The sequence below is a fragment of the Amphibalanus amphitrite genome, unplaced genomic scaffold (assembly GCF_019059575.1).
Source record: "Amphibalanus amphitrite isolate SeventyFive unplaced genomic scaffold, NRLGWU_Aamphi_draft 000382F_arrow, whole genome shotgun sequence".
NCBI classification, from domain to species: Eukaryota; Metazoa; Arthropoda; class Thecostraca; order Balanomorpha; family Balanidae; genus Amphibalanus; species Amphibalanus amphitrite.
The window spans coordinates 231,937-257,550 of record NW_024881876.1 but is presented as its reverse complement, the minus strand read 5'-3'; the positions used below and the strand labels follow the sequence as shown (position 1 = coordinate 257,550).

General features: G+C 49.0%; 1 protein-coding gene across 1 annotated transcript; it reads right to left on the bottom strand.

Annotated features, from left to right (window-relative positions):
* Positions 1-1,696: 1,696 nt before the first annotated feature.
* LOC122390111 lies at positions 1,697-17,872 on the bottom strand. Its single transcript, XM_043382771.1, has 3 exons — positions 17,715-17,872; positions 11,433-12,896; positions 1,697-3,834 (listed from the first exon to the last, which is right to left on the bottom strand). Exons 2-3 carry the CDS (start codon positions 12,412-12,414, stop codon positions 2,714-2,716), a joined length of 2,103 nt encoding a protein of 700 aa, XP_043238706.1. The 5' UTR covers positions 12,415-12,896; positions 17,715-17,872; the 3' UTR covers positions 1,697-2,713.
* Positions 17,873-25,614: the final 7,742 nt, after the last annotated feature.

The window sequence follows — 25,614 nt, the reverse complement described above, 5'->3', positions numbered from 1 at the left end:
TCAGGCTCCGGCTCCGCATCCCGACCCTGCCTCAAACTGAAAGTCTGGTTCCACCCTGGTGCCCTAGCTAATCGCTAACTAGAATCAGCGCACACAGATGCCGCGGTTTATATGCATATGTATAGATGTCGCAGCTATAGCGACACATGCAGTGCAAATGGTAGCAGACAACAGTAGTTTCCCCTACCAAAGTGGTTGTTTTCTACCACAGATGCTCGTCGAGGTCGGAATTTCCAAATACGCGTTGCAAATATGTGTGATGATTGAGGTTAGGTCAGGTAGGTATGCTTTTCTCACAGACAATGACAATACAAAAACAGTGTAAATAAGACCACACGTTTCGACAACAAAGTGCCTTCGTCAGTGGAAAACAAGATATAGGCTTAACATCGATAAAATATAGAAGACAACCAGGTTGCACAAAATACAGTTTTACCCAGGGTATATTGAATCGACAAATTTGACAGGGCTATCGAACGCCGTTTAAATTTTACGGATCCGTCCAGTACTTTTGGAGATACGGGGGGGGGGGCAAAAATGCCCCCTCCCCCCCCCCATTGCGCGGAAGGTGGCCGGGAGGCCCACCGCCTGCCGGGTTAAAGCACGGATCTCCAGCATGGGACCATTCCATCGGCCATGTTTGGTAGCGACCTACGACAACAATTACATACTGTATAGCGGCCAGTGTTTGAAGTGGCCAGTGGTGTAACCTTATTTATCATAATCTAACCTTACCTTAAGTGGCCACTTTAGACACTAGCTACAGCGATCATTCTAGCACATGGTTCAATGTGTCAAAAAGCCCCATAGTACAGTTGTGGCCGGACATTTGGCACATCATCCTATGGACAGTTTGAGCCTAGGACAAAGTTATTTCTGGAGTCAGCGGCTGTCGGCCGAGGAGTACGCTGGACAATTCAGCCCCTGGTCTATATGGCGGCTGATCTGGCCGGGACACTGCTAGGACTGGCCACTTACTTCAATCACTGACCAAAACGATCATCTCCGTACCCATGGTCTACGCATTTCCCAAACACTTCAAACACTAGGCTGTGCATCCATTTGACCACATCTGGACCATATGAGCACTGGCCTATGTGTTCATATGGTCATCGGCCACAATAGGACAATGTAATCTTGGGGCATTATGAACGACGTACCCATTCAAGGCACTGGCCATTTCGACCACTGGGCACATAATGCCCTGGGCATTCAGAACCACGGTCCAAACAATACGCACGCACCCCTTGCCCGGCTACAATGCGGGCCTAACCCTGATCGAGGGATATTTGGGCTGCCGTCCAGCAGGACCTGGACTATGGACATATAGCAGCTGGCGGCCGGCCTTTGGATGCTCTAGTCACAACTCAAATGGGAATGGTCCGCCCAAAATAAAGCTGTCTGTGCTGCACAACCTGGTCGCCAACATGGCAAACCACATTCGTGCGTGTTCCTGTGTTTGTGGGGAATATGCTGAGCCACAGATAACAGTAGTACTACTGTTATCTGTGGCTGAGCAGTAGAGAATCGCTGTTTTTTTTTGTAGCAGCACTGAGACCACGCTTTCGGATAGGACAAAACTCATGCCGAACGCTGTACATATTCATATGAGCATTTTATAAAATGCCCGATTACACATATTGTCTGTAACATATACACAGTACTGGTGTCGAGCGGCTCTTTCTAATCAAACATATCCCGGTACAGCAATTCTTTATTCAAAATACGAAAAGCTTCGCTTCGCTCTCTCGCTCGCAAAAAGAAAAATCTAAAGAGACAATTGAGACGAATGACAAACATGTTTATAAAAATATACGCATCTAAGATGTCAACAGTAACACAGCACAGCCACACAACAAATAGCTTCACAAATCACAACCCCTGATCTGGAAAACCTGAGTGAGTGATACCACATCTATTCGCCAAGTATGCTATGCACAACAAACTAACATCGAAATGCAAATTGAAGGGAATGCTTTTTATCAGAGCTAGAGTTAGCAGTCCAGCGCGATTTAACTTTGCTGGAACGTTGACTAGGCTCTCTCCCATAAATGTGAGGCCAACCAACGCTATTATAGTTCGTTTTTTCAAAAGGACTCTGGCTCCAAGTATGTTTTCCGAATAAGCACGTGTTTTAGCGAGCAAAAGGAGCAAAAACTGAATTTGAAAAAAAAAATCGAACATCGACTAATTTTCACATGTGAATTATTCCCGATAATTTCCATACGTGCGTTTTGGAACCAGATATGAGAACAGTGGTGACGTCATGCTGTCGAATTTTGTATTGCATTGTAGCGTATAGCTATCATGGACGGAACCGCTTACTCGGTTATAACCTCGGCAACAGTGAAAAACAAAGTATCCCCCAAATTCGTCGACGCTTTGTCCCATTATGCGGACATTGGATGCCTGCTGCCACCAGTGACGTCGTCATGGTGTGCTATTTTTTCAGACTCAATTTCCGGGTAATTACCGTGCACAATTTGAAATCGAATGTTTTTTCGGTAAGAACTTCTTGGCCAGACGCTGAAGCTGCCAAAACTCACGTGAGAGCGTCGATAATGAACTTGGAGCCAGAGTCCCTTTGAACAAAAAAAAAAACGAACTATAGCTTCCAAACAGGTCGTGTCACATCAGCAACGAACTTCATTGTTTGTTGTTCAAGCTTCCTTACACTGGCTACTTGGCCTGAAAGTTAGCCGAAAGGCATTCGTTAGAGATAGTTGCCGGGCGTCCTAACGGGCGGGTAGCTGGCTCCGTAGTACGGGGCGCGGGTCGTGTCAAACGGCGACCCAGCCGGCGGTGGCCAGTTGGCTGCGGGGTGCCGGCGCTCAAACCTGGGTGGAAGAAAGGCGTCTTGCGAAGGAAAGCGGGGAGGATGGTTGTTCATGGGATGGAAAAAATGCGTGGGACCATCGCTTCTAGGAGTTAGCTGTCTGGCAGGATTGCTACTGGGGATGACAGGCCGGGGAGGGTGATTCGGCCGCAGCCCGAACCCGTGCGCACCACGATTGTGACCAAAATTTCCAGGAAACCGCGGCTGCATATTCTCTGGAGACTGATGAGCGGGGTGGCCGCAGTTCAAGCGAGCGATGCCGTCACCATCATTGTGGCCCGGGGGCTCGCAGGGAGGGGGAAAGCCAAAGTCGCAGTAAATACACCGAAGTGTGCGATTATTCATTATTTGAGGAGCGGCCATCCTCACAGGAGGCCGGAACTCTGGAGGACAGCCAAAGTTGTCAGGTCCTCGCTCCATTGTAGAAACAAAGTCTGTAGCATAATGGGGGCCGTTGGGACCCACATATCCACCGTTCATTTCTACATTCGGGACCCAGTCCATTGGGCCCTGCTCCATTTCACCATGTGGAAGATCCAGGTCTACAGGTGGGTTAAGGTTAGGTTGGGGTAGAAGGGGGTGTGATTTCACGGTAGCTACCTGCGTTTCCCTCTTGCGATTACGCTTCTTCTGCTTTTTGCTCTTTACATTTCGCTCGGAAGCGACGCTTGCGGGAGGAGATTCGCTGAGAGGATCATTTTTGCGACTGTGATTAATTTCGATTTGGAAAGGATTCAACGGTAGAAATTCTGGCTGCGCATGACCAATGGGTCCGAGGTGCTCTCCAAAGCCGGTAAGCAGCTCCGCGCGCAGCCCGTCCGAGGAGATTTCGTACCACTGCTGTGCCTCGGCCAGGTGCTTGTTTATACTGTCGTTCAGACTCTTCTTGTGTCCGAAGACGACAGTGAACATAGCAGCCAGCCGTTGTCCGCCCGTGCGCATCAACTCGTCGACGGACCTGGAGGAAAGCCGCTCCAAAAACGGCCTTCCGTAAGCAGCTGAAAAGAAATATACGAAAAATAATAAGCAAACTGATAAAACAGGCCCAAAAATCATCATATCAAAAAGTATCTTTCTACTTAGATACTTTAAATGTGTCGGAAACTATTTTAAATCAATGCTAATCAATTGAAAATGATGTGTCTGCGAGAATAAAACAAGACATGATTATGAGCCTGAATGAGTAGGCCCAAAGGAAGGTCGGGACAATGAAAGGGCACGTGGATGAAAATTTGGGGTTTGATTTGATACAACGTTTCCTTGACGTTTCCATAGGTACCTGAGCAATTAGCATGATAGCACCAAGGCCAGGCTGAGTTACAAGCGGCGGAAGTTTCAAATGCGGTAAAGGAGCAGAAGAAAACAACAGGATATGAGCGCAACCTCCTATACGGACACTGGACAGTGCGGAAGGTCCGTACTAGTTTATTACAGGTCCGTCCTTTTTAACGCATCTGTTTGCCGCAAACAGCGGAACAACCCTGTGAAACGTTACACAGACGACTATCTCGCCTCCCATGCACCCATTTTTTCGCATCGATGGAGGCGCCCAAGGCTATAGAACTCCAGGTAAGGACACCAGCCGTTTGACCTTGAACGCCGCCGGCCGGCCGATGACGTCATTGGAGGCAAGCCGGCTCGGCGGACACACAGGGCGAATGCATAACGGAGGGGCGTTGGAACGTTGCGGGAGACAGGGAGATATTTTCAAGTGGTTGCATACCACCATTGTTTGTTGATTGATCTAAAGACTGCATCCTTTTAAACCTCGATGCATCCTAGGCCTGGATGGTGCGTACATTCGTGGAACGATCACCCCGTCCGACGTCCGTGGTCGAAGCTGTCATAGTATTCAAGACACTAAGACGGGTGCAATAACGGCGATCCGATCCCGTCTCTGGCGAATTTAGAGGGGTCGTAAGGACCCAGGCCGAATCTGACCGTCTATTTTTAGGGAAACGGGGTGGGTGAATTGACAACCGATGGCTTAACCCGCGCCCCGTAGGGCTACCGGCGGACCCTACCACCCGTAGGGGGGGGGGGCGTTTCGGCCCCCCCCCCCTAAGATCTCGGAAAGTTACCGGCCGATTTTCAAAATTCAAACGGCGTTTGATAGCCCTACCCGGGAACTACCTTGTGACTAAATTTCATTGACCTAGGTCAAACCGATGACGTCACAGGTCAGGTCAAAGGTCAGATTTTCACCGTTCACAGGCAATTCAAGAAATGTGCTGTGAAATCGAGTAAATTGGTAATTTATTGAAAACCATCGATGGTATATTGTTCGTCAAACACATACTTTGCTATCTGAGGTTACTGATACCAGGTCAGGTCACAGCGAGGTCAGGTCACCGGGGGTCACAATATGAATGTGTCGTGTGATACATGTTTTATGGTCCATTTTACATGACAAATGCGATTATGTGGGTTAGGCAGCCTTTGGGGCCAGCCTAGGTCACGTTTTGGTGAAGGTCAGGTCAAGGTCAGGTCAAATTAGGTCGAATTTCAAAGTTGATATTTTTGGATAAAATGGGTATCCATTCGATGCAGCTCGTCACGGGGAGTCTAATGGTGGTCTTTGTTTTGCTCTACGAGTTCTAGAATTGCCAAAAATTGAGTTTGAAAGTTTGACGTCATCATCTTTGAACAGTTTTTTCGCTATAACTTGGCCAAAAAACGAGGTATCGATCTGAAATTTGGTATGTAGATAGAAGACGGTAGGTACTATCACATATATTCCGGTTTTTTTCGAAACTCAAAAAACTTTTTGGATTTTTTGGCTAATATATAAAAAAATGCTTTTTTGATTTTTGGGGATCAAAACTCAAAAATTTCAAAAATCCGAGATTGCAGTTTTGTAGTCAATTCTACACCTTTTTATGTCTTGATCATTTTTCTGTATCTTCAAAGCTGTAGGCCTGACAGGTCTTCTCGCGAAGGTCTTTTTTCGGTCGAAAATGACAGAACATGACGTCACTCTGACGTCATTTGTGGCCAACCTATCACAGCCTCTGGAAAAAGTTTTTGTCACAATGTGTAAAATTGATGCCCGGAGGGGTCCTGAAAGTCTGGTGGCGATATCTCCAGCCGTTTAGGAGATATCGACCGAAAAGGACAGGGGGGGCCGTTTCGCCCCCCCCCCTACGGGGCGCGGGTTAAGAGATGATGAGAAGGGATCCCGTCGTCGATTGTTGTTTGACAGACAACACATGTTGTACTGGGCGTATGACCATCAGAGGTAATGCCTGAACGTAGGCAAGCATAATTGATCTGTCATATTGTTTAGGAATACCAATACAAAATGGTAATGGAGATCATTGAGGATATGATCTCAACATTACGGGAATTCACTAATTACTACGGCCCATAGGGGCACCGCCGGAGCTGTTGTTTTGCCATCGGTCCCAGGCAACTCCAGGGAGCTGCAGTACCCGGCGGCCAAAGCGGCCACCTCGTCGACTCGCAGGTCCTCTGGGATTCCGTGATGCTTTAGTGCTTCACCCACAGAAACACGGGCATAGCAGTAGGATGTGGGGCTAGGTGTCTGTCCACCTCTTCATTCAAAGAACAACGTGTACAGCGCCTGGTCCCGCCGAAGCTCGGTATCGACCGTGACTTATTCACAACTGGCGGATCCAGGAAGCGGTATTGGACACTGCGGGGGCTTACCCCAAAAAGGTTTCTCGGAATTAATTTAAAAAACTCGGATTTCGATTCCTTGCGCACTGCTGTGCGGTGTGCTTAACCAACATTTCCTCAGAAAAGTTGTGAAGTTTTCATTTATTCTCGAAAATCGATTTCGGGCGCTGCCCTGGTTGTTGGAGAAGACATTTGCCCCAAATGCCTTCCCCTGGATCCGCCAGTGGCCGTTGCCCCACTCCGAGCTTGACTAAAGACGTCTTCAAACCTCACCAGAAACCGATGGTAAGGTGAATTTAAATCCAATAACTCATCTCTGTCTGCCCGCCTAAATATACTACACATGGTACAGCACCCGGCCCTGTCGGAGCTATGAGCCGATCGTGATATTTTCGGCTTTCCCCATCCCAAGCTCGATTAGAAACGTTCTCCTTCCCCACCCGATTGCTGATGTCAATTCAAATGCAATGCCTCATCTCTGTCTGCCCGACCATAACCCATTCATTGCACACCGTTCAGCGCCCGGCCCCGCCAGAAGTATCCTAGCGCGCTGAGCAGCAGGGTTGTGCTTGACTCATGAGTCGAGTCAGAAATTTGACTCAACTCTGACTCAAATGAGTCAGGTTTGAGTCGAGTCAGGTAAAATGTTAAGCTGTTGAGTTGAGTCAGAGTTGAGTCAGACAAAAATATTAAGGTGTTGGGTTGAGTCAGAGTTGAGTCAGTAAAATAACTTTTAACATTGAGTTGAGTCAAAAACATTTAGGAACATGAGTCAGCTGACTCATCTTTTTAGAAACAATATATATAAGCGTTTCATTCTCCCCCGCTTAACAACTTAGGCCTGGCCCTGCTGCCGGATTTTTTTTTTTCAACCCCCCCCCCCCCCCCGGTCAACAGCTTTTTTATCTGAGTCAATTTTGAGTCAACACGCTTGACTCAACAAAAAAAATGAGTCAAGTTTGAGTCAACTCATATTTTCATTGAGCCGTTTGAGTCATGAGTCGAGTCAAGGGAAAAAATCAGCTCCTTGTTTGAGTCAGAGTTGAGTCAGGGCTTTCTGAAGTTGAATGATGAGTCGAGTCGGCAAATTTTTTTGAGTCGAGCACAACCCTGCTGAGCAGTTGCCTCCAGCCGCGTCATCGCGAGGCCCCGCGCGGCCCATAAACGAATACATTGCGCGAATAGCCGTGTCGCCCCCCTGGAGGCGCCCCTAAGCTTCATAGACGCCCTATCAGCCTCTCAGGTGCTCCTGTTCCGCATGCAACGCGCCCCTCTCGCACAGAGGCGTACCTAGCCATGGCCATGGATGATATAACACTGGATTGGTGTCTCGTGGAAATTAACATTGGGATCCGCGACATTGGGATCAGGCCTGCCATCTAGCGAGATAATTATCGTAAGTTAGGAGCAAGCCAGGTGAACGCCATCTCTCAACATTATGACACACGTGGGTGTGGTGTGTTAGCTGGCTTAAAGTGCATATTCCCAAGAGTTGGAGGTAATCTTACTGGACCTGAGACGACAAAAAATGTATTTAATGCTTGAAAGCCAAAAACGTCAAGCAGCTTTAGGTAATAACGAAAATAAAATGCGTAAGACGGTGTGTATTGAAACGCCCAGTCCCATCGGCTTGTACGACCTTTTATATGGCCATTTACTCACAATGGTACAGCAGTTTGACAAATATGTCATACATATTTGGTAGGCTTATTCCTTCTCCTCCGAATTTCCGGCCAGATTTTCTTCATCTTAGTTGATGTCACGGCACGTGCAACGTGCCAACTTAGGGGTGTCGAAATTGTTCCATATAAAGTAACTCCGCAATGGCTGGGCCCATTACAGTATAACTTCGTCAATAGTTAGGCACCCAGTGGCCAATGCATTTCCATGTGTCACTATGGGGGTGCTACTGCACGTGCGCACGTGCGGGGTGCCGCTTCCATAGCACAAGAACGGCTGGGCGGATAACACTCAAAGTTGGTACACAAATGTCACATCGATGCTCGCACTGCATTGATCAGTGCTTACATTGGTGCAGAATCATTAGGAAAACGATGGAATGAGATGCGTGGTGTTTATGCCTTTCTGTTCCAGCAGCTGATTGATCCGCAACAGGAGATCCTGGTTTGTGAAGGCTTCGTCTCCCTTTTCCACTCCTTGTTTAAAATCACATTAACAGTGTACGAAGATCACACACCAAAGCTGTTTTAGGCGGCTATCTTGGGCCAGGGCTGCGGAGTTGTAGTCAGAGCCAGCGGTTCTGTTCGGACTCGGAGTCGGTTGATTTTTAAAAGCTGTAGTCGCCGTATGAGTCGAACGTCACCGAAAAGTCATCGACTCCACAGACTTACCAGGACTGCAGAGTCGGAGTCAGAGTCGGAGTCTGTGTGAATCGACAGTTCTGCCCGGAGGAGTCGGGGTCGATATTTGGACACCGGAATCGGAGTTGGAGCCAAAGTCACTGAAGTTTCATCGACTACGCAGCACTGGTTGGGTCCTTTTCGTAGAGCGTCTTGAATGACATATTGAGCGGCAATGACGTTAGCAATTCTGTTTAACTTTTTCATTAGACTTAAAGATAGTACTTACGTTCGTTTTGTTCTTTGATCGGACAATTTGTTTGATTTAGGGCGCCAAGTAAAGACTCATGTGAAAAATAGCGAAAACGACACGTGGTGGCGAAGTCTCCAGTAACTCCCTGTTTCACGATGTAATGAAAAAATAACATGGAACTGCTTATCTTATTACTGACCCTGCACATCTATTAATATCTTCGCTTTTACTGACATATAAAGACATAACCTTTTGAAAAATTGCACAACAAGCCTGCTACTACACCATACTCCCGTGTGTCACAATGCTAATCAGCGGCGTTCACTCGGCCTGCTCCTAACTTACGATAATTCTCCTGCTAGATGGCAGGCCTGAGCTCAATGTCGCCAAAAACTGCGAAGACACCAATCCATTATTATCTCATCCATGCCATGGCTTTAGAGATGTCATGGCCTCCGAGACCATGACGTCTCTAAAGCCATGGCGCCCCTTTCCCCTAGGCAATTGCGCCCTCTTGCCTTCTGTGACGGTTTATCCGCACCTATCTGTTGAGCGTGGTTATGCCCAATGCCCATGACTTATGGTTGGGCTAGCTTTGCCGCCTCTCGATTCGTCAGCTTTGTAAACAGTTGTATACCTCTGTCATCTTGCCTCTGTCTACCTCTCTAACGTCTGGTTCGATCGCTTTTGTTCTTTTGTCCCCTGGAGACCAATGGTTGACCTGAGGTCCAATATATGAACAGTGGACACTGGACACTATGAAAACCCTTAAAAAAAAAATACTTCCACGATGTTGTAACACCATTAACTCGCCACCCATTGAGGGAGGGGGATGGGGCCAATGGCCCACCCTCTATGGGTTTTCGCAGATAACTCAGAAACGGCTGTCAATTTCGACTTGTCGTTTTCTGTACCTCTCCAGACATCAATTTTACGTAACTCTTGACAAATCGGGCCCTAGGTCAACTCAGGTCATGAGTAATATAGGGTAAAGTGAGGTCACCTTCAGACATTTTGGTCGAAAAAGTTGTTCACGGAAAAAGTCGCGGAAAATCAGACTGTCAACCCAAAGACTGAAAGATTTGATCGTAGGTACAAAAAAAAAAGCAAAAAAAAAACAGCATCAAATGTTTCCAAAATACACCAATCTCAAGATCAAGAGATTCTCCGACTCAAAATTTAGATTTCTTGAGATAAATTTGAAATATGGGGAAATTTTCCACACCGCGGCATATATGTCAGAAAAACCTTACCGCCTTTACACACATAACAAAAATCATGATACTCATCTACCTCTGTCTGACTCGAATATGAACGTTGTCGTCTCTTTTACGTCATAAACGTCACTTTTACGGAATAAAATGTTTGTCATTTAAAACGGTATCAATTTACCTTTTTTCCTTCCTGTGACGTCATAGGTCCAAAACAATGGTAAAGGAGGTTTCTGTGGCTGTAATGTATGACATGCCTTCATTAAGACTCGAATATTTACAATTCAGCATGCCGTTCCCGACAATTCACGCAAGCGTTTTGATTGGTCGAGTCTGACCTGCTTGTGATGTCACAAGTCATCATCCATTCAGATGACTATCCACATTTCAGATTTATGATATTCATCATATCCAGACTCATTTTAGAGGCCTAGACTTCTTTCTTTATGACCGACTTCTCGTCATCGTCAATTGGACTGATTAGACCTGTTTGACCTCCCTGTGGCATCACAGGTCAAATGTCGAGGTCAGATACGCATCCTGTACATTTCGACGAGCACTTTTGAATGCCGTTTGATTTGTTCCGATCTGGCTATTGGTTACGGAGATACAACGGAGAGGCCTTGCCCCCCCCCCCCCAACAGGACAAGGAACCTGCAAGACCTTAAACGGGACGCGGGTTAAATGAATCTGTCATTCGTCTTTAACCAATTTGTCACAAAAAAAACGTTCAAACTAGTCACAAGTACAAAAATGGCCGCTGCTGGTCGCACCTAGAACCTGACCTAAAAACTGGCCACTTCACTTGGTGCGATTTTTATCACACCTCGAGCGTCTCTCTTACTATTCGCCGCTATACGCGACACAAGACATTAGAATGGGTGCAAAACTTGGTGTGTTTCTATCGAACCATCGCTGTGGCGCGACTAAAAGCCAGTGCTGTAATGCAAGATACGAGTTGCTCTATGCATTTATGACTGCGCGTTAAGCATGCTTCGCTAGTAATCTCAATCAAATGGCGCGCGGACTCTCAGATTGCATGCTCGTATTTGCGGACATCAGTTTTCATAAGCTGAGCACATAATTTAGTTGAAATGAATGCTGAGTGTTATTTGGGATCGCCACGTTGCGCAGTACCAGATGCGGTTATTAACACGTTTCCTGGTGTCACCTTCACATGCGTTAGTTCTCACCTTCAAATAGGGTTTTCAGCGTGCGGTAGCCGGTCGTTTGGTCCCAGGGCGTTCGGAGGTCAGCCTGCCGAGGAGCGGCCGCTGCGGAGGCGTGCCCACGCGCCGGCTGAGCGGCAGGAGGGGCCGCCGGAACGGGCGAGCTCCCCTCCAGCTGCGCCAGGGCGCACTGCACCCCTCTATCACAGTGCACTAGCTGAGCGCGCTGGAAGACCGCCTGCCACGCCAGCAGCGTGTGCTGGATCGCCTTGTGACACGTCTTCAGCTGATCACGCAGCGACAGGCCAAAACGCATGCTGAGTCGGCCCACCCAGTGCTTGGCCTCGGTCATTGCCGAGCGTGTCTCGCCTTCGAGGCAGCGGCAGCCGCGCGCACTCTGTTCGTCAGTCGTCTTTTGCAGTCGGCCTTGGATGAAGTTTTCCAGCACCCAGAACATGCGCTCACAGCATGCGTCCACAGCGGAGACGGCAGGGTCCTCTTCGCGCGCACGCTTTCCGAAAACCTTGGCCACCAAGGGAGGCGGTCGGTCGGTGGGCGGTCGACTGGTTTCAGCCGGCGGCGGCACCGCGGGCCCACCAACAATGTCCGTCTGTGCAGGACTGTCCTTCACTTGCGGTCTCAGCGTGCTGTGGCCGTAATGCACAGTCCCGCGGTGCCAAGGCGTCGTCTGAGTCCCCGTTTCATCCTTCAAATGATGCACGTTCGTTGGCCTGCCAGGGTTGTCGGAAGGTTCGATCAAAAGTCCTTGTTCCGTTTCGGATGATGGAACCGAGTGACCGGGCTCCGTTACATCGTTGTCATTAAATGTACCCAATTCCTTCTCGGATCGTTCCATTTCCTTGATTTCAGAATTGAGTTCATCAAGAAACTCGTGAAATTTGCCGATTTCCACATCTTCAGACGACCAGCTTTCGCCTGACTCTGAGCCTGTGTCACTTTCCTCGACTAAAGCCCTAGCAGCATTGTCACTTTTTATTGAGGACATTGTCTCGCATTCCTTTGCTGCAACCTTTTAAAGCTTAAGTGGAGAGACCGCTACACTTCCTTTTTCACACACATTGTGTTTGTTCTCAAGTTCATTAGACGTTGCTGCTGTTAGCATTATCAAAGCCGATCTCTGAGTATGAACAAGCGCGACGCTTGAAAGTGTCGCGGCTACGCGCCTCCTCACACCCCCGGATAGCGGGCTAGTTTCACGACTTCTCTGCGGCAGGACCGCCGCCGTCACACGCGTCGAACTTCACGCCACCCTGAGTGTGGTGCCGGTGCGCCGCAGAGAATGTCGTGCCGGTCACCCACAGAATGACCGTGCAACTGCAGAGGCTGATCGGACCCGAGCAGCCAGCATACGGGCAGGTTCTCGCAGCCGGCTCGGGCTCACCTCTGGCGCACGGCTCCCCATCAGCGGCGCGAGGCGGAACGTTGGCACGACCGCTCGCGGCGCAATGTCAGACACCAGCAGTTCACCTGTGAGAAAAACGACACCGCACCGTCACACATGTAATTGTACTGTCTTGCAGTACCTATATTTAACATGAACGAATGATTAACAATGCAAAGCAAGATACGTAATCGCAGCTCCGCGCGGCTCAAGCGTCAGCTGCGACTCCCAGTCCCGCTCCGCGAGCCGGCCGTACCGGTGTCGTGTCACCGCCAGGCGGCAGCACTGGTCCGGTGACCCGACATCACGTGACATTGAGACACCACAGTAATGGCAGCACTGGTCCGGTGACCCGACATCACGTGACATTGAGACACCACAGTAATTTTCTAGCAATATTTTCGGTGCAACTGTGTCATAACGCTGCCAGACCTTGTGGTTTTCTGCATATGTCTCGAACGAGCATAGCGTCATGCATAACCGCCTCGCTGTTCCGCCCATACTTCCTCAAAGAAATTTTGTCCAAATGTTTAAATGGGTGGCTGCGAGCCCGGGTGCCTCGTTAAACAGCGCTCACTGCGAATGGTTACCCAGACCCAGCACCCGACCTTGCCCGCGCCCGGTGGCGAGTTACCTAAGTGTGGAACTACCCAGCGCCGAGCCGGCCGGATGACGTCACACCACGGCCAGTGCCGGCGCGGCGGCAGACTGGCCGAGATTGGCATGGTCTTAACTTGGCGAAGAGGCATCGGACGCCAAACTTCTGCTGCAGCTATTAATCACATTTCATGCGTTTCTTCCATGTGTATGAGCTATCAAGTCCTTCGAATACCTAATGTGTAGGTGAGCGTACCTGCATTTAGCAGTGTGTGCTATGCTATGTGGATGGGCACATCCGACAGTCGACACACTGCGCAATGGATTCCGATATTGCTTGGCTGATTCTGGCTTTGTGTCTTCGAACGAACCATTGAAAGGGAGGACGTCATTTTTAAAGGTTGTTAGGTGCACTCAAACGTTTTAAGATAAGCAACTGCTGATTGAATTTCTGGCGAGGGTTGGTGGAACGCTCTGTTTACAAATGAGTCCTACCTGCAGTGGCAAATAACTGGGTCGCGGTCAGTTAGGCATGATTCACGAAGTCCCTTATCTTTTATTAGACTTATTAAGCCCAATGTGCAACATTTGCGTCTTTTCGCGTTGTATCGGGTAGCAAATGAGAAAATCTGCTTCTTCTCCACAGCCCTCAATTCAAGAAACCGTCCTTTTCCTTATCGCATCATTCCAGAACATAATTTTCAAACATGGGTATCTTCCCCACAAAAAAAAAACTGAAGCAGTTTCCTTCGGCTCCAATGCGCCGCTCGCCCAGGGAGACGGAAGTGTTATATTCTCGGCGGTCCAGTCTGCATTCTGCAGCACACTCAAACTTGGCGGACCCCCAGCGCACGACTGAACGATTCGTATTGTTGTGAGTGACTGTGACAATCTACTGGTGGTTTCGGAATAATTAACAGGCGGCGCAGCCCAGTGCCTCTTACAATGAATTACAGTGGCGAATGCACTATTGCAGAGAAGAAATGGATTGAGCAGCTGCCCAACCTCGCTGTATTATCAACTAAACATTAGGTACGCTTTACATTTTAATCAGGCAATCATGTAAATAAACGACTTGCGAGTTGCGACCCTTCCGCCTTACATAACTCGGCAGAATGCCCCTGAGTCGGCTAAACTACACTGCATCTCTTCAAACCTTAAGTATTTTACAATTTACCACTCAGCTATGCAACAGGCTTATAATTCACTGCTCAAGTCTCAACCCCTTTTTCCCTATCATCTTTTTGGCACCGTCAATCGCCATCTGCGCTGCCCACTGTCCAGCAAATAATCCGGCCGTCTCCAGTTTTCTGGCAGGGGCTTCCAAACTCAAGCGAACTCGCCGAAGTTTCGCCATTCAATGCGCAGGATCTGTACAATTGAGTTTGAGAGCCTCTGGGTTGGCTCGGCGCGCCTGCGCCGCGCCGTTGGTCCGGCCAAGTACGCGAGTGACGTCATGCTATAAGCGTCATCCCCCGACCAAAGTCACCAATCAGAGCCCTAGAATCGACTTGTAGTTCCACACTTAGGTAACTCGCCGCCCGGTGATAGTTTATTCACAAGTTTCGTGCTTCACAGGTCGATGGCGGCACGGTCCTCTTGGGTCTAGATTGGCCCTCTCGCCAGTTGCCAGGTGCAACTCGCCAGGCGCGTGTGAAACGACCTGGAGCTCTCTGGCCGTAAACAATCGAACATATGCTCCATTAACAGACACAGTCACAGATGTACACATAACCCGCGTCCTGCTGATATCAGTCAAGACAGCCCACATTCAGCCCAGATTCAGCCCGAATTCAGCCCAGATTCGGGACACCTCAGATCGAGCTGAAATTCGCACACAATGTAGGCCGTGACATGCCCAATCAACTGTCCGAGGCATTTGGTGGCACTCCCAGCCGTTTGACCTACAGAAGTCAGCAAAGGTCACATGGCCCTAATTTGCACAGCAGTTAATGGCTCTTCCAGGTGGAGCTAGAGCGCTAAAAACGGCACCAAACGACTCGCAGGCATCTGAGCTTACTTTCTCGCTATAGCAATCCTCAAAACCGAAGTTTTTAGAAAAGTTACTACGCCTCATGGGCTGGATGGTATGCTTTGATTTGGAATTCGGTCGATCCTTGTACTCGAGAACCGCTGCGCAGATGTATTTTCGACATAGCCCGTACATGACCTTAGGTCAACGCATGACCGCGGGAGGTCAAATTGCTAGTGGGAAAGTAAGATCAGATGCTTGCGAGTCGTTTGGTGCCGTTTTTAGCGCTCTAGCTCCACTTGGAAGAGCCATTAACTACTGTGCAAATTTGGGCCACGTGACCTTAGCTGACCTCTGTAGGTCAAACGGCTGGGAGTGCCACTGAATAACTCGGACTGTGGATTGGGCATGTCACGGCCTACATTGTGTGCGAATTTCAGCTCGATCTGAGGTGTCCCGAATCTGGACTGAATCCGGGCTGAATCTGGGCTGAATGTGGGATGTCTTGAAAAACTTCGCATTTTACTTTCTTTTTTGCCGAAAAAAAAAGAAAGCCACGCAGAAGGACTGCGAAGATGGATTTTTGGTGACTCCGATTACGAATCGGGCACTGCAAAATTTACAATTCTAACTCCAACTCAGACTCCCGACATGCCGCATCACTTCAAAGTGATTCGTGACTCTAATGCTGTTTTGTTTGCCTGGATTTTTTTTTCTGGGTACAATTTAACACCCCATTCCACTGAGATTCAGCTCTGTGCTCCGTCCTCCGAGTCTTCGAGGGGCCGAGTCCGTGATATGAGCAACGATCGATACGAAAACTGTGGGGTCCCGTCTCGGCGCACTGAGATTCCACATTTCAGGGGGCTCACAATGCTCTTCAAGGCACTCAAACCCATGAACTGGAACAGTCTACGACTATCGGGGAGAGTCTGGAACGAAAGCTTGTCCGCGCTGCTGGCGGGTGTCGCTGCCGATTGTCAGCGCTGCTGGCGGGTGTCGCTGCCGATTGTCAGCGCTGCTGGCGGGTGTCGCTGCCGATTGTCAGCGCTGCTGGCGGGTGTCGCTGCCGATTGTCAGCGCTGCTGCTGGGTGTCGCTGCCGATTGTCAGCGCTGCTGCTGGGTGTCGCTGCCGATTGTCAGCGCTGCTGCTGGGTGTCGCTGCCGATTGTCAGCGCTGCTGCTGGGTGTCGCTGCCGATTGTCAGCGCTGCTGCCGGGTGTCGCTGCCGATTGTCAGCGCTGCTGCTGGGTGTCGCTGCCGATTGTCAGCGCTGCTGGCGGGTGTCGCTGCCGATGGTCAGCGCTGCTGCCGGGTGTCGCTGCCGATTGTCAGCGCTGCTGGCGGGTGTCGCTGCCGAGCACTGGGCTGTCGGTGGCCCCGTAAACCCCAGCAGACGCCACAGTTGCTCTAGCCACCCGCCGAGCCAACACAGCGGCCACAGATGGCCGAGGCAGCCGCACAGATCCGCACGGCGTGAATCGGCACCGCACAGTTCACCGCTGACATGCCCTACAGCCGAGAACGGAGACTCTGAATCCGGGACCGGACACTCATCAGCCGAGAATGGACACTCATCAGCCGAGAAGGGACGCTCTACCTACAGCCGAGAAGGGACACTTTACAGCCGAGAATGGACACTTTACAGCCGGGAATGGACATTCCATATCCGGGACCGGATACTCTACAGCCGAGAATAGGCACTGCGGCCGAAAATGGACACTCTACATGCCGCCGAGAATGGATAATACATATTACATTCTTCAGCCGAGAATGGACACTCTACAGTCGAGAATGGACACTCTAAAGCCGAAAATGGAAACTCGACAGTCAAATGGACACTCTACAACCGAGAATGGACGCTCGACAGCCGAGCATGGAGACTCGACAGTGGAGCCGGCGGCTACGTAACAATCTATGGCACGTTGAGCACATCAAAGTTTTCATGTGCAGAGAGAGAGAGAGAGAGAGAGAGAGAGAGAGAGAGAGAGAGAGAGAGAGAGAGAGAGAGAGAGAGAGAGAGAGAGAGAGAGAGAGAGAGAGAGAGATAGAGAGATATAGAGAGAGAGAGAGAGAGAGAGAGAGAGAGAGAGAGAGAGAGAGAGAGAGAGAGAGAGAGAGAGAGAGAGAGAGAGAGAGAGAGAGAGAGAGAGAGAGAGCAAGTAAGCAAATGAAGCCCAAGCCATCCCTACGAGCAATCAAAGAAAACGTATATTAAAACTTGAATGGTATATATGCACACAACCATGCTGATGTCGAGGCGATGCAATAATCAGCAAGACGGCCAAGCTGCACAGCCGAGGGGCCTGGCTGTTGCAAGTTGTCTTAGCTCACCTTAGGCTGGTGCGTGCCGGGAGAGACTGGCTGGTGAAGGGGGACGGAGTACCCGCGGTGGCCGCCGTCGCCGCTCCGCCCACAGAGCCACGCACGCGGCGCCCAGCCGTCCCCTCAGAGCACGGGGCGGGTTGGGCCCGCCACCGAGCCCGTCCTGCCGCCGCCACCACCGGGGAGGAGCTGGCCGGCCGGCCGCGGCATTCGCAGCTGCCACTGCCCTGAATACCGGCACGGTGAAAGGAAAGCGAGGCGGACCGGACCGGCGCGGCGGTGAACGGTGGCTCTACATACCGACCACACTTTCTTCGCCCCTGGTCGGAATCGGCTGCTGTGCTGCCGTCAGCCGAGATTCAAGACCCTGATTGGTTGAGATATTGATGACGTATCACAACCAGACATGTGCATGGATCTGAGAGGCGGATCTATGATCTCAGAGGATCTCTCGAAAAAATAAGAGGGGTCGGATTAGTTAGAGGGGTCGGATCAATGATCTCAATGGATCTCTGACAAAATGGAGGAGTGTGATCTATGATCTGGGCGGATCGTAGATCCAGATCCATGGGGTCAGATCTCGGATCCATATTTCGTGCACATGTCAGGGCCTCGGCTAAGGAATTTTGACTGGTGGGCCACTTGGGCAGCGACATGGACTGACCTTCGTAGCCATAGCCCCCCCCCCCAATTTTCGGTTTCTCCCCAGATTTCGGCCACTTTATTCTGCAAAAAACGTCAGGATGGCATTAAAAAAATGTATAAAAAAACGGGGCTCGACCCCCCCACCCCCCCCCCCCCCCCCACCCGACTCTTCAGAGAGAGAGAGAGAGAGAGAGAGAGAGAGAGAGAGAGAGAGAGAGAGAGAGAGAGAGAGAGAGAGAGGAGAGAGTAGGGACCCACAACCCTCTCAGTAGTGATACTCCCGCGGTGCACATAAAATCGCACAAGCACGGAATATATAGTCTACGACATATCGTAGTACATATCGACATATCAACATGTCGTAGACTATATATTCCGTGGCACAAGTATGCACACAATATTGACGCAGATTATAAAACGTTGGACGATAACTTACGGCCGTGAGTGGATCGCTCGCCGACTAGTCGGAGATTCAGAAGCGGTCGGACGGGATCGGGCGTTGTTGGGTGGATCGGGAGGAATTGTGAACAGCACGAGTGCAACTTTATATATAAAGTGGGTTGTAGCAGGAACCCCAAAAGGGGGTTGTAGCAGCAACCCCAACATCTCTGAAAATGATCATTAAGCCTATTGGTGTCGCATGGAAAATAATTGACTCAAAAGCCCAAGCGCACTGCGCAACCCTGATATTTTCTTTTTTTAAAAAAAACTAAGTTATGTACACGTTCACTTCTGGTGAACAGTGTCCCAAACTTCAGATTTCTCTTGGGTGTCTGAGTGGAAAATTCGAGCCGCCAAAATGTGAGAGTGGAAAATTATCCATTCTTATTCTTGAGTGTCATCTTCAGCCCAAATGAGAAATTTTTGGAACGCTGACTGTGAACGGTTCGAAATTCGTCCAACTGGTCAGATGTGTGACTGCAAGCATCATACCGGTCGTAAAGACGCATAATATCGCTTGCAGACTTCAATCGGCTGGAAGTCGCCGACACTACCTCTAGTTTGACTCTGGCCATAGTACTCTGGCTTATATCGTGTCTATCGGCGAGCCGTCTGAGATCGCTCGCAGGCTTATCCCCGACCGTCTGAACTGGTCTGTTCTTTATTCGTAGTTTTTCTTGTAACCGACTGGCCTCGGTCACACTTCACCGGATTGGACCAACGGACGAGAAACGGACGAGAACTGTCAGCGTCCGGTGATGTCCGTTTGTTTCCGTTGGACGTCCGTTTGTCATCCGTTAATATCCGTTCCATGTCCGGTGGTGTCCGGTTGAGCACACCGGACACCACCGGACATGGAACGGATATGAACGGATGAGAAACGGACGTCCAACGGAAACGAACGGACATCCCCCGGACATCACCGGACGCCGTCCGTTTCTCGTCCATTGGTCCAATCCGGTGAAGTGTGACCGAGGCTTAGTCCACTTAGTCCACTATAGTTCACTTTTTACCCCAAGAGGATATTGCAAACAATAGGTTGAATTTTTTCACAAGAATATGTTTCACCGATGGGTACTTTACAGCCTGAAAATGTACGATAAGATCTGCTAATTCAATTTGAAATGTGAAAAATGTGGAAACTTTGATTTTTCGGAAAATTACTGGTGGGCCAAATCTTTGAGGCTGGTGGGCCATTTCGGGTCACTGGTGGGCCACTTGGCCCACCAGTTAACATGTTAGCCGAGGCCCTGGCACATGTCTGATCACAACTTCCCGCGCTGTGACGTCATACCTCTGACAGCCAGCTTTTCGGCTGCTGAGTGAGGGCATGCAGCACTTCAGCTGAAATTCAAAGTGGCTCGAAAATGGCGCATGTAAGTCAAACCGCAACGTAAGAGTGCAGCTGTTTTTTTTATTCAATGTTTTTGACGTATTGTATTTAAAATTTCTCGTGAAAGATCGCAAAATTTTTCATGGTGAAATGTGCCTGAAAACAGCCTGAAAACAGTACAAATCGAAAAATTGACTCAGCGCCTCAGTTGCCTATCTATTCTGTGATTTTTTGCTATTGCCTCAGCAAATAAACATCAGAAATATAATATAAAGGAAGATAGTCGTTGAAAAAACGCAAAAATGCTACCTCTCATCAACCCTCTCTGGAGCTCCATCTTTGCATGGCTGACATTTGTTGTCAGCCGGTAGTGAATAAGCTTATAAGCAGCGCGGTATGCGCAGAGCTTACATAGTTATTCTCGACTGGCAAAATTCTGTCAGTCGATTCTGACTGGGGCCGCTTTCATTGCCGGGCAAGGCCCTATAGTATACACTGCCAATTATAGGGGAGAGTGGGGTAAGATGCCCAGGGTGGGAAAGACGCCCCACCCCCTCTAGCGCCAAAACAAAGAATCGAACCTGGAAACCCGCGTACTGACGGGGGGCGGATATCCGCCTCTCCCCTGAATGAAATTCATGAAATTCATGAATTCATGAAAAACATGAATTTGAGCACAAGCTTGCATCAGAGCTCAAATCAGATCCAAAGGCATTCTATGCTTATGCCAGGAGCAAGATGACAATAAAGGAAGAAGTGCTGACTGTAAAGAAGGAAAATGGGGAGATGACAACTAGCATGAATGAAACCTGTGAAGTGATGAATCGACGATTTCAGCAGGTTTTCAAGAAACCAGAGGGGACAGAACCACCAACATTGGAGACAGTTCTGGATGACAAGCTGGAGCAGTGTATCATTGACCCAGTGGAGGTAAGGGCTTTACTGCTTAAACAAAAGACACCATCAGCACCTGGCCCAGATGGAGTACACCCCATTGTGCTCAAGGAATGTGCCACTAGCCTTGCAGTGCCACTGTCCATCATCTTCTCTCGCTCAATTGAGTCGGGTCGCTTGCCTAAGGACTGGAAGAGGGCAAATGTAACACCCATCTTCAAAAAGGGGAACCGATCAGATCCACTGAACTACCGACCTGTTAGTTTGACCTCAGTGCCCTGTAAGATCATGGAGAAGCTGATTAGGCAGAAGATTGTTAACCATCTTGAGACAAACGACCTGCTTAGCCAACAGCAGCATGGTTTTCGGTCAAACAAATCATGCCTGACTCAAATGTTGGAGTACCTTTATGATGTTGAGAATGCTATCGATGAGGGGGAATGCGTGGATACCCTGTACCTTGACTGCCGCAAGGCATTTGACACTGTCCCACACCAGCACCTCATTGCTAAGGTACGAAGAATGGGCTTGGACGGACAAATTCTGCACTGGATAACAGACTTCTTGATTGGACGTGAGCAGAGGGTGGCAGTGCAAGGTTGCCATTCAGGATGGAGAGAGGTTTGGAGTGGAGTGCCACAGGGTAGTGTCCTGGGCCCAACCCTATTTCTGATCTACATTGACGATCTCCTGGAGGGCCTCCAGTCACGTGGGAAACTTTTTGCAGACGATGCCAAAGTTTACCGAAGGATAAGAAGCCCTGATGACCAGATTGTCCTCCAGGAAGATATTGACAGGCTGCAACAGTGGACCAAGAAATGGCTGCTTACCTTCAATGAAGACAAATGCAAGGTGATGCATTTCGGGACAAAAAATCCACTGTACACCTACTCAATGGGGGACACCACTCTTACCTCAACCATTAAAGAAAAGGACCTGGGAATCACAATAACGCCAGACCTCAAAGTATCAGAGCAGGTTACGAGAGCGGCAGCTGCAGCGAACTCCATGCTGGGAAGAGTGAAGAGGACATTCACCTTCATGGACAAGGAAATGTTCCTGCCAATTTACAGAACACTGATACGCCCTCACATGGAATATGCCATCCAAGCTTGGTCCCCGTTTCTCCAAAAGGATGTCAACAGGTTGGAGAGGATCCAAAGGAGAGCGACAAAACTCGTACCTGAACTCGCCAATCTCCCTTACCAAGATCGTTTAGACCAACTGAAACTGACATCACTGGCAGATCGAAGGGTTAGAGGGGACATGATTGAAGTCTACAAGCTGGTCCATGGACATGACAAGGTGAATGCTGGAGAAGAGTTTTTGAAACTAGAGACCAGTACAAACAGGGAAAGGACACGCGGACATGCTCTCAGACTGCAAAAGCCAAGGCATCGGCTGCACAGACGCAATCAATTTTTCTCCTCAAGAGTTGTGGACCAGTGGAACCAACTGCCTGAACATGTGGTACTGAGTCCAAGCATCAACGCATTCAAGAACAGATATGACCGTCATATGACACTGAGAAGAGGCAGCATCCTATGAGCATCCGCTCCCTATGCCTCTTTCCTATCTACTATGGTGAGCATCTACTATCTACTATGGTGAGCATCCCCCTTGAGATTTTTCGCGGATAGTGGGAAAACCGCGGCGCGTAGCGCCGCGAAATTTTATACGACTATTCTCTCATCAATTTTACACATGGTGTGCAAGTTTGATCCTCATAACTTTAAAGGTCAGGTCACCAGGTCACTTTGAATGACCCAACCTCAAGTCACTTTTTTGCAACTTTGTCACCGTGCCAGAGCTACAGTAGATGTCGGAGGCCTTTGAAAGTCGCAGGACGTTGTAAGGTCATTAGTAGCTACAATTTGTTTGTCTCGGAATTTTGATATCGATGACCTAAGGTCAGGTCAATTTCTCGACCTCCCCATTATAAGTCAATGGGGGAAAATCAACTCCCTGTTTTACCACTAAAACGGGTCGGAATAGCCCCATATACCATACATGACTTCATATACGATCAACCCTCACTACCTTGAGGTCTGTTTTGCTGTTGGGCAGCTGTAAGGTCATGTGACGTCATCAAAGGTCACCAAAGGTTTTTTTTTGCCAATAACTCCGCACATGAACAAGATAAGCCGCGCGGATGGTCTCATTGTGTTCAGCTCGTCAAGACGCATCGAATGATATACATGATAACCTCGAGGTCACGTAACCTGAGATTAGCCTTTGACCTTGACCTTTCGAGGTAAACATATATATCATTCGATGCGGATTGACAAGAGGATCTCGATGATGCTCTTAGTTTGTTCCTATCTTGACTAATTCGAAAGTTATTCGAGAAAAGCTTTTCGTATCTACCGCCGCCATTTTGAATTTTTTTACCCATGTGACGTCATCTTTGACCTGACCTGAAAATGACCTTTGTAAAAAATTGTAGACCTTGTCCGTGCGTATCCGATGCCGTTTACCGCTTGCCGCTATCTTGCTTCGTTCTTTCTCGAGATCTCAGGGGGGGGGGGGCGGTTCTCCCCCCGTCGGTTCTAAGCTGGCGCAGACCCCCGTTGGTGCGCGGCAGGGCTGCGGAGTCGATGGATTTTAGGGTGACTCCGACTCTGACTCCGACTCCGGCTTCAAAAATCGACTCCGACTCCGACTCCAACTCCGACTCCGACTCCGGACGGTTCCTTTAAAATCCGTATCATTATATTGAAGTTGATAACGGATGTTTTTTATCTTGCCTGAAACGATCCTTTGTGCGCTCCAAGGCTTTGAGATGTTAAAATGCAAAAAAAAAATAACACGCATAATTAAAAAGCAGGTTCTGGGGAATTCGCAGTCCTGCTTCTTTTGCTGAAAACGTTCGTCCAACACAGCAACATGGCCTTTTTTCGACAAAATCTAAATTCAAGCGCAGCATCGTCAATCAAACAGGTGCAGTGCATGACGTTGAGCCATGCAGCGTTAACTCCGACTCCGGAGTCGGAGTCGGTGAGATTTTGGAGACTCCGACTCCGACTCCGACTCCGGAAAGACCTGTCGAGTGTCGACTCCGACCGACTCCAGCTCCGACTCTGACTCCGACTCCGCAGCCCTGTTGCGCGGGTTAACGTTCTTGGCGTAAAGCGGAAGCCTGCCTTGTTAACTGCACCAAAAGTTGCCAATGTCAGTCAAACAACGGTTGGCTGGTGATTGCATGCTTTTATTTGCTGCTTTCAAAAATCATTTTTCTGTCAAAACATTGTAAATATCAAAGAAGGTAAATAATTTTTATGTCCCTTGCTATTGTCGTGATAAGCCCAGATTGGACTGCTGACGTTGCTGGTGCGTCCAGTGATGCGATGACTGGTCCTGGTTCTGACGTCTGGACTTGGAGGTCTCCTGTAAGCGTCATTGGCCGTTTTCACGACGGTCTATCCGGCGAGTGCACCTAATTTGACCAAATCTGCACCTAATCTCTTCTACAGCAAATATCTGTATTTTATGAATTCATTTCAGTGTTTTCATCGATGATAGTTACTCTCTGATAATATGATAAAGCAGGCATATAAGCAATCAGTGCAACCCTAGCTGATAGCTAGTAGGAGACACACTGAACCTAATTTGACCAAATCTGCACCAAATGTGTAACAGATGGCCGTCGTGAAAACGGCTATTATATCGCTCTCATTTGCACAGAAGAGCCGCCGACACGTGTGGTCCGCAATGTTCTGCAGCGAAACTAACTACAGCCGTGGTATCTGTGCAGGACAATCCCGACGGGTAGCAGCGCTTATGTGCCTCCAACACTCTCTCATATGACGGATATACTTCAGTTTTTGTCCGGTCATTGGTCATTCGGCAGAGTAGCAGTGGTATGTCCTTTTTGATGTATTTCCAGCCACCGTCATCGCTAACGCTTCGTCTGGGCTGAAGCTACGGACACTTACCATTTTCCCTGGTAGGCGGCCCGTATCTTTTTCGGGCGGCCGGGGGATGCACCTGCTTCTGTTGCCAGGTAAGGAAGGTCATGCTTCTTTTCTCTACGTGCACGTTGACTTACCTGGTTGACTTTCCTGGTTGGGTTCCTTTTGCGTCCGGGGAGGAAAATGGTGGAGAAAGTGAGAGAGGAAGGTACAAGGAACCCTGCATTTAAGAGACGCGTCAGTCAGTAGGAAATTTGTGCTGTAGATTATACATGTACAAACTGACTGGAGAAGTGAGTCTCATTCACAGATTTACAGGAAGTAATTACTTAATGCACAAAAGTTCAGCATGGAGAAATGTTTGGAACTGTCCTAGTTCTTAGTGTAGGTAGAGCTTTCACATTGGGTAAGAGTACAACGCAACATTGATATCGCGATCTAACATAGATTTATTAAACGTGTTGACATCGTGAGCACACACAGTTTGAGCGGGGAGGGCATTCCATACAGAAATACATCTTTGAGAGAACGAGCGCTTCCTAATGTCAGTGTCTATGGCAGAGGGAAATATTTTGTGGCAATGGCCTCGTGTACGATTCTGAGGCGGCTGTGGAAATAAATCAGCCGGAGATATACAAGATTTTCCGTTAAAGATTTTCCAGTACTGTAGAAGATCTGCACGCAG

Excerpts from the sequence above, each read along its gene's own strand:
- LOC122390111 (XM_043382771.1), bottom strand. The coding sequence starts at position 12,414 with ATGTCCTCAATAAAAAGTGACAATGCTGCTAGGGCTTTAGTCGAGGAA. Across the intron at positions 3,835-11,432 it reads GCTGAAAACCCTATTTGAAG|CTGCTTACGGAAGGCCGTTT; the intron begins GTGAGAACTAAC and ends ATTTCTTTTCAG.